Here is a 10,256-nt window from a genome sequence, read left to right on the forward strand (position 1 = left end):
CTTAACTGCTATCTGCTTTGTCTGCTGTGTGTGAATAAGTACTGTCTTCACGTCATTGCCCATCTTCGTTCTGTTCTTTTTCACATAATTGGTGTCATATCGTGATGATTCTATGACTAGGAATGATTAGGTCCATATTATAATTTACATAGAAGTGTTATCATTTATCAGCAAAAAGTTCAGGTTCTGGCAATTAAACCAGAAAAAGACAAGATAGTACAGTGATTTATATTGCCATACAAAAGCAGTTATAAGGTATCATTTTGATGACAGAAAAATAGACGCAATTTATTAAGATTTCATTCCAAATCCATAACAATGAAACATCTTCTGAAAGTGTTACTGCATCTGGAAAATTCAAGATAACGACACTATACCAACTTTATCAAAACTAATTGCTCTTTTAAGAACAAGAGAAAAGATAAAAAAAAAAAAAAATATTTATTACTTCTATGTAAGTTGTCTCATACTTCGGTGCTAACGCCCCCTCAGATATGAGAAGCATACATCTAATACATGTGACATTTCACATTCAACCACATAATACGTTACATGCACGTGCATGTATGTAAACAGACATTCTCGTTATCAACTTCGGCATGATGAACAGAAATGGAATCTTAGATTAATTGTTCAAACAGTACAGGATTTAATTTGGATCCCATTACAACGCATTCCACTTTTAAAATTTTAAACACTTCTCATGTTTCGACAGTATACTAATAAGCTTATATGAAGACAAGATCAATATCCTTTGCAGCAGCACGGCCTAATGTCGAACCATCGGGCTGCCGGATTTACAGACTGTCGGATTATTGGACTATTGGACCGTCAGACTAATCGACTGTCGGACTACTGGACTGTCAGAATTTCTGGGGGTCGGATTATAGCTACACTCCTGTTGCCGATCTCTTGTATCATATCAATTTATATGTCACTGGTGTTACTTTGCACTGTATCAAACATTACCTTCTAAAGTTCGTTTAGATAATGGAAAATCTGTGAAACTGTTAATTTTACTTGGTTCAATCTGAAATATATAAAATTTCCTCTTTTATAACACTATAATAAATTTTTATCTACATGTTCATGTACATTGCTATACATGTACAGTATATGTATTTCATATGGTACATGTATATGCATTTAGAATATTGTGGTCCTTTGCATTTTATTCAGGTGCCATAAGACAATGAATTTTTATTTTTGATGAGGATTCCAATAATTACCCGTGCCATTGATTATTTTACCATCCCCAAGGGAAAATTGCACAGACACTTGTTTCTATCCATGGGAAGATCTACTATCAATGTATATTTACAATAAAATGCTCTGCTCGGGCGCAGCTTGATACGACCGCAGAGGTCGAACCCTGAACAGTTGAGGCAAGTATGGACACAACATTTAAGCTTGATACAGCACTGAATTTGGATTGTAATTAAATATTTGACACAGCATAGGTTTTTGACACAGAATGAATATGGTCTAAGAACTTAAAAAATTTTAATTTACCTATTCAAACCATATCATTATTATTTGCTTTTATATATAAATCAGAAATAACCAATTTAAAATGGAAAATTTTAAAGAAAAAAAAGGAAAAAAAAATCCCCCCCCCCAAATTTTTTGAACCCCCTTATGATTCATCACCCCCAAACTCAATCCCAGCCTTCCCTTTGTGGTATGGTACCTTGCAGTACAATTTCAGAGAGATCCATACACTTGAACACAAGTTATTGTCTGGAATCTAGAAAAATGCTTGTTTTTAGTCCCTTTTTGGCCCCAATTTCCTAAAATTTTGAGGCAATTACACCCAAACTCAAACCCAGCTTTCCCTTTGTGATATGGAACCTTGTAGTACAATTTCATAAAGATCAATACACTTACAAACAAGTTATTGTCCTGAAACTAAAACAAGAGTGCACACGCTGAAATGTCTCGCCTTCTTTACTAACCATTGATATTATGCTGATAGTCCTAAATGAAAGCTTTACTACAACTATTACATAAACTTAACATGATCCAAGAAAATGAAGTCAAGGTCATATAAACCAAACGAGAAATACATGTACACCTTACAATCATTCAATACACTAAATATAGTTGACCTATTGCTTATAGTTTCTAAGAAACAGACTTAACCAAGAAAACTAAACATTGACCAATGAATCGTGAAAATGAGGTCAAGGTCAGATGAACCATGCCAGGCAGACATGAACAGCTTACAATCCTTCCATACAACAAATATAGCTGACCTATTGCTTATAGTTTAAGAAAAACAGACTGAAACAGATAAACTTAACACTGAGCAATGAACCGTGAAAATGAGGTCAAGGTCAAATAAAACCTGCGAGACTGACATGTACATCATAGAATATTTCCATACACCAAATATGGTTGACTTATTGCATATAGTATAAGAAAAAAGACCAAAATTCAAAAACTGAACTTTGACCACTGAACCATGAAAATGAGGTCAAAGTCAGATGACACCTGCCAGTTGGACATGTACACCTTACAATCATTCCATACACCAAATATAGAAGACCTATTGCATAAAGTATAAGAAAAACGGACCAAAACACAAAAACTAAACTATAACCACTGAACCATAAAAATGAGGTCAAGGTCAGATGACACCTGCCAGCTAGACATGTACACCTTACAATCATTCCATACACCAAATATAGTAGACCTATTGCATACAGTATAAGAAAAACAGACCAAAACACTAAAACTTAACTATAACCACTGAACCATGAAAATGAGGTCAAGGTCAGATGACACCTGCCAGTTGGACATGTACACCTTACAGTCCTTCCATACACCGAATATACTAGACCTATTGCTTATAGTATCTGAGATATGGACTTGACCACCAAAACTTAACCTTGTTCACTGATCCATGAAATGAGGTCGAGGTCAAGTGAAAACTGTCTGACGGGCATGAGGACCTTGCAAGGTACGCACATACCAAATATAGTTATCCTATTACTTACAATAAGAGAGAATTTAACATTACAAAAAATCTTAACTTTTTTTTCAAGTAGTCACTGAACCATGAAAATGAGGTCAAGGACATTGGACATGTGACTGACGGAAACTTCGTAACATGAGGCATCCATATACAAAGTATGAAGCATCCAGACCTTCCACCTTCTAAAATATAAAGCTTTTAAGAAGTTAGCTAACGCCGCCGCCGCGGGATCACTATCCCTATGTCGAGCTTTCAGCGACAAAAGTCGCAGGCTCGACAACAATGCTTGTTTTTTTGCCCCTTTATGGCCCCTAATTCCTAAAATTTGGAGACAATCACCCCCAAAATCAATCCCAGCCTTCCCTTTGTGGTATGGTACCTTGCAGTACAATTTCAGAGAGATCCATACACTTGAACACAAGTAATTGTCTGGAAACTAGAAAAATGCTTATTTTTGGCCCCTTTTTGTCCCCTTATTCCTAAACGTTTTGGGCAATTACCCCCAAACTCAATTCCAGCTTTCCCTTTGTGATATATAACCTTGTAGCAAAATTTCATAAAGATCCATACACTTACACACAAGTTAATGTCATGAAACTAGAAAAATGCTTGTTTTTCCCCCTTTTTGGCCCCTAATTCCTAAAATTTGGAGGCAATTACCCCCAAAATCAATCCCAGCATTCCCTTTGTGATATGGAACCTTGTGGTACAATGTCAGAGAGATCCATACACTTACACACAAGTTATTGTCATGAAACTAGAAAAATGCTTGTTTTTTGCCCCTTTTTGTCCCCTAATTCCTAAAATTTGGAGGCAACTACCCCAAAAATCCATCCCAGCATTCCCTTTGTGGTATGGTACCTTGCAGTACAATTGCAGAGAGATCCATACACTAACACACAAGTTATGTCTGGAAGTTACAAAAATGCTTATTTTTGGCCCCTAATTCCTTAACTGTTGGTACCATAACCCCCAAAATCAATCCCCACCTTCCTTTTGTGGTATTGAACCTTATGGTAAAATTTCATAGAGATCCATTCACTTAAACTAAAGTTAGAGTGCGAAAACCAATGCGTCTTCGGACGACAACGACATACCAATATACGACCGCGGTCTTATAAAAAAGTACCCAACTACTTTTTTCACCTCTCCACTTCAAAACCTTATTTTGCTGTCAATTCATGCTCAAATTTCTTGTTCCATATATACCCCATTCTATTCGTTAAATGTTTTTCTTTCAGATGGTATGCATTGTATTTACCCTTGGAGTACCCCTTACCAGCAACACACAAGATTTGTCAATAAATTTTCATGTGATCGTTAAGCGGAGAGGTGAAAAAAGTAGTTGGGTACCTTCTCGTAAATATACATTGATAGTGGATCTTCCCATGGATAGAAACAAGTGCCTGTGGAGAATTGATACATGACACGATACATCATTGTTTTTATAATGTACTGTCATCTGTCAGACAATTGGAACACTATGCAATGAGACAAAAAAATGGAAAAAGGCTGCTGACAGATGAATTCTAAATTATCTTATTTAATCAATTTATATCGGACACTATTGATTTATAAGTTAGCAAGAGCAAGAAAGAGCATTTGAAGAAAAAAATTTTGATTTGATGTGCCTTTACATATGATTTAAGTATAGCTGCTTTGGGAAAATTGGGGAAAATTAAATTACACAGCCTTGGACCTGGCCCTTGACCTCAGGGATCTCCATGACCTGTTTTATGATGGTGCATCGCCATCGTTAAAATATATTCCGCCACCGTCAAATGATCCCCGCCATCATTAAATTATCTTCTGCCATCGTCAAATGATCCCCGCCACTGTCAAAATGTGTGTTTTCGTTTTTCTAGCTGCTGCCATTTATGTTAGCAATTATATAAATTATAATCAATTGCATGTAATTGCATTACCCTTATGCTTTTTGTATTACAATCCAAAGGGTCTTCAGGATTACAATTTTAAAGTCCTGAGGGATATCCGGCTAAAGGTCGCTAATCACTTGTACAGGTACATTTTTTGTACACTGTAGATCGACACACCTGACAGGAGAACACTTGATCAAGATAGACGATTGATTCATTGCATGGTTTGATTTTAATTAATTTAAAATCCGGTTACAAAGTAAAAAGTTTAACAAGGCGAACACGTGCTTTTATATTGACTTACTAAATCAGCATCCCCCTTTTTAAACAAGTACAAAATAAGATGTAAAACAGAACATAATTTCATGCCAAATAACACAAGTACAGCAATTGTTTATAATATTGAATCACTTTACAAGTTTAAAGTAAATTCGTGAATATTAACTGCAACTTGATAATCTGAAAAAATTTCGTATCGTAATTCCGAATTCATTTTGTAGTTTACAATCAAATTGATACATCCAGTTTTCCGGTTTACATTCAAAACCGAAAGATGCATGTTGCATGAAATTTGCTAGTTAGTCATTAAAACGGTATAAGTATGGGTATCGGGTCCTTTCTTTCTCATTACATGTTCGACCCCCACACGCTCGCCCCCCTGGGTTTGTTCGCACCTTATTTTTATTCAAATCCTGATTGAATTATTAGATGTATTCATCAAAATATTTAAATTTTCTTTAATAAAAATTAGGGAGTTTTTAAATGAAATATTTGTTTTTGTGATTTGATGATTAATTATTAATAAAAGGTTAATTATGTATGACTACTGCTAATTGGTATTTACAAAGCCAAATTTGGTATTATTGTTCCTCAGTATTGTTCTGTGTTTGAAAATCATGATTGTTGTTGTAACTAGCTTTGATGTCAATACCGCATGCAGTTCTCTTGGCATGAGTAAACTTAATGAAGATTTGGTATCTTCCGTCTTTCTTTTACAAGTCTTATACGAATGAACTTTGCCTTAATCTTCATGACAATTTTTTATTCATGATTATTCATTTCGTCAAAATAATAAATAAAACACTATAACATTAAAGGAAATCTGTTTACATTTTTATTATATCACTTTATTTTGAAACGATTAGAAAAACTTAATTTATAGCAATACACTAACTTAAATACGATTAAATCTTTATTCAACACAAAACCCATAAAAAGTGTGGGAACAGACCCAGGGTGTGAACGTGTGGGGTGCTTATGTGAAAGGGGGCGAACATGATTTTGGGCGAACTGACCTGGATTCCATTAAAACCTTTTAAGTTGTAAACATTTAACCTCCAAATCTTTCTTCAACGTTTTACAAAACGGGTACTAAACCTCTTGTTGTTGATGCTGCAAATCGTCGATACCGGTTCATGACTTCTGAATTTGACAGTGAAAAAAAATGATCACCCCGATTTTTAAGCCCTAAACAATTACCATAATAGCAAGAAAACGTTGTGGGAACTTTAAGGACAGCTTGTGGTCATCCTTGATTAAGGGGGAGCCATGCCAGCTTGGCATTGGAATTGTTACAAATGACAATTAATGAAAGTATTGGTTATTCTATAATGAAAATTAAAATAAATATAATATAAATAAGCAATATATTAGCCTGTTCACCATTCCTTAAGTGGAAATGGAAGAATGATATACTTTCGATCACGAAACGCCGTAGACGCGGGGATTTGTCTGGTGAAAGTTCCTCCATCGTTAAATCTTCAATAGAGACTTCATCCATGAAGATCCCTGGACCTTGTGGAATATTCTTAAAATCCTGTGTTTGTAAATAAAAATAGAAATCATTTATAAAATCGTAACTATACAGACTTCGTCCCTTTTCATTTTAAGGCGAACGGATTCGTTATGACGGTTATCTTTTCTTAAACTGTAAAACTAAAAGTAAAAATCTGTGAGAGGTTACCGTACCTGTGAATATCTGCTGCGAATATCAGCAATTTCTTTATCAAGTGCGTCAACTTTACGTTCTTTTATGCTCAATAATTGCTTTTTTCTTTTCTCGCCGCTTCGCCCTTTAAAATTGTCTTTTCTTGGACGATCTTGTCCACCAAACAAAAACCTCGTGTTCGTGTTTTTCTTCATTTTCTTATTTATCCGGAAGTGTAGGGTAAAAACGCCTCCAATATAAAAATCGAGAAATAAATTTGCTATCCCATGTATAATATAATCATAGGGTTACACTAATGTCCTGACAATGTCCTGACAATGTCCTGACAAAGTCCTGACGGATATGAAAATGCTAATTACGTTTTCATTATATAAAGGATTTACTTTAAATTTGGAACCAAGCAAGATGACAACATTAATCTAATAAATAAAAGAAAAAAAATTAAAAAAAATATTTTTAAGAGTTAGAAAACTTGACCTGACCAACTTCGACTTTGAAATCACTAATGTCCTGACCGATATGAAACGGCTAAATACTTTTTTATTATTCACAGGATAGACTTCAAATTCGATATCAAGGAAGATTAAAACATTTAATCCAAAAATATAAGAAAAAAATGAAAAAAAAATAATTTTTAGAGTTAGAAAACTTGACCTGACCAATACGATTTTGCCGCGACTAATGTCCGGACCGATATAAAACTGCTAATTTCTTTTTTATCTTTGGAAGGATTAACTTCAAATTTAGTAGCAAGGAAGATTTCGACATTTAACAAAGAAATAAAAAGAAATGAAAAGAAAGCAAATATTCAAAAGACCAAAAAACTTGACCTGACCAACATAGGCTATTCACCAAAAAAAGACATGTTCGTTTAAAAAATAGAAAGACTATGTATATTTCTTAAATAAATGTCTTTAAGTTTGATAAATATCAATATTTTATTAAATATTTAAATGACAAAAAGAAAAAAATGTGAACAAGTATTGCAAGGGTAAAAATATATTGACCTGACATTGTCGAACTTGTCCTGATCAATTTTCTAACTGAAAGAAAATGTTAACCTCTTACCTTAAATCATTGAAATTGAAAATATCCGATCACAATGATATTACAACATTGAACGCAGAAAGATACTGTTGAAATGAAACGAAAGAGAAATATTAGAACCAGTTGCTGAATGTGAGTATTGTTTATGCATGTTAACTTTCTGTTATTGCTCTAATTGTTTATCTGATTAGGGGCTTGTTATGATTAGATTAATCACCTACTTGTTAATCCAATTAATTAATTATGAACGTGAACTGTGACCAGCTATTATTAAGACTGATAATTTATGATAAACAATACATTGGTATTTATGGGCTTCTACAAGCTTTGGTGATTGCTTTTTAAAAGTGAACATTAGTTACTTACAGTTATAAATGAGGATGAAATACAGCTTATATCGCCGTCCGTGTCACCGAAGAGTACCTGCCGACTTCCGATGAAAAAGCGTAAATTAACAACAGACGCTAAAAGTATAAACCATACACCTTGGGTTGCAAGTTTAAATACAGAACACAAACTTATGTTGGAGAATAATTCATGGCTATGTTCCGAAATTATAAATGTGTGCATGAATATGCTAGCGAAACAATTTCCAATTATATCTGGATTTCAATCAACAGGTTTAGCGCCTCTTTTTGATGAAGATAAACAGTGTTGGACAGAAAATTTCGGGACATTCACCAGTCAAGATACACCATGTGTGCAAATTCACCATACCGGAAAATCTCATTGGATTACATCTCTTCAGACTAAAAAGGATAGTGCCGTTTATGTGTTAGATAGTTACAGTAAAGATTTCAGATTAACACCATCGACAGAAATTCAGTTATCAGCTATTTATTCTCATGGAAAAAAGAACTTGCTTGTTAAATTACCTGATGTTCAACAACAAACAAATGGATATGACTGTGGTGTTTATGCTATTGCCAACATGGTGGAATATTGTCATAAAGAAAAACTCAACACTCAAAGACGTACGAAGTTTATTGAGAAATACATGCGACCACATTTAATATCGTGTTTGGAAAAAGGACATTTTACACCATTTCCTCAAAATACAACATCAAGTACAGACTTTGTTAGGATTTTTGCCAGAAGAATTGAGTGTAGTTGTCAGTGTGGTAAACCAGATGTTTTTGAGAACATGATTGGATGTGAAGCGAAAAGAGGACGGATCAGCTGTACTAAGTGGGTTCATCAGACATGTTCAGGAGTTTCAGAAGATTGGTACTGTGATGAACATCGCGATGCTTGAACATTGTATTGTATTGTATTGTATTGTATTGTATTGTATTGTATTGTATTGTATTGTATTGTATTGTATTGTATTGTATTGTATTGTATTGTATTGTATTGTATTGTATTGTATTGTATTGTATTGTATTGTATTGTATTGTATTGTATTGTATTGTATTGTATTGTATTGTATTGTATTGTATTGTATTGTATTGTATTGTATTGTATTGTATTGTATTGTATTGTATTGTATTGTGTTGTGTTGACTCCTATATATTAGATATGAACGTTTTTCATTGTGGTAGGTAATCGTGACTAAATTGTTCTTTTCCATTTATCTTTATTGAACTCAATTTAATTGAATGTCTTCTTTTTTTCTGTTAGTGAAAATTGTGTGTATTAATTTATTTTATTTCTTTGTGATTCTAACATAATTGTAATTTATATGCTTGTATATACATCGTTTTTAAACAATACGAATCTCATTTCCTGCCTTTATATGACATGTATAATCACTCAATAACTAGATAAACAAAAAATAAATAATCAGATAGGAAAGAAAACATTCCAATTTGTGTAGGTAACTAATTACATTTCACTTTTATAATTATTTAATTGGGTTTAATAATTCAATAATTAGTTTCATTAGTCACACTTATTAATCAAATCAAATGAAGTAGAGTTGTGATGAGGGGTAAACAATACTCACAGTCAGCAACTTGTACTCATATTTCCCCTATCTTTTCATTTAACAAAATTTATTTGCTTTGGATGTTGTGTTTTATGGATAAGATAAATATAAATTCAATGACAATATAAGGTAAGAACTAAAAACGTTTTTGTTTGTGTATTAAGTTTAATAAATTGAAGGTGGTTAGGTCAAGTTTTTATTTCGTATGAAATATTGTTTTCCAATTACTTTATAAAAAGTATTAAAAAGAAAACGTTATAATTTGACTTGGTTTCAAATAAGAACTCAATCATACCAACAATGTTACAAGTATTAGCACTTTTATATCGGTCAGGACATTAGTCACGACAAAGTCGATGTTGGTCAGGTCAAGTTTTTTTACCCTTAAAGTATTTTTTTCCCAATTCTTTTCAAATAAGTATTAAATCAATATTACTTTCTTGTCTGGTGTCAAATTTGAAGTCAATCCTTCCAAAGAAA

The 10,256-nt window shown here is 33.3% G+C and overlaps 1 protein-coding gene across 1 annotated transcript in view; it reads right to left on the minus strand.

The window, feature by feature from the left end:
* Nucleotides 1-7,026, minus strand: part of LOC127736511 (probable ATP-dependent RNA helicase DDX10) — a 31,905-nt gene extending 24,879 nt beyond the window's left edge. The window contains exons 1-2 of the mRNA XM_052247077.1: nucleotides 6,823-7,026; nucleotides 970-1,030 (exon numbers count right to left, since the gene is read on the minus strand). Coding sequence (XP_052103037.1) covers nucleotides 970-1,030; nucleotides 6,823-6,996 — 235 coding nt within the window. The 5' untranslated portion in view covers nucleotides 6,997-7,026. The remainder of the gene's footprint in view (nucleotides 1-969; nucleotides 1,031-6,822) is intronic.
* Nucleotides 7,027-10,256: the final 3,230 nt, after the last annotated feature.

The sequence above is a fragment of the Mytilus californianus genome, unplaced genomic scaffold (genome assembly GCF_021869535.1).
Source record: "Mytilus californianus isolate M0D057914Y unplaced genomic scaffold, xbMytCali1.0.p SCAF_31, whole genome shotgun sequence".
NCBI lineage: Eukaryota > Metazoa > Mollusca > Bivalvia > Mytilida > Mytilidae > Mytilus > Mytilus californianus.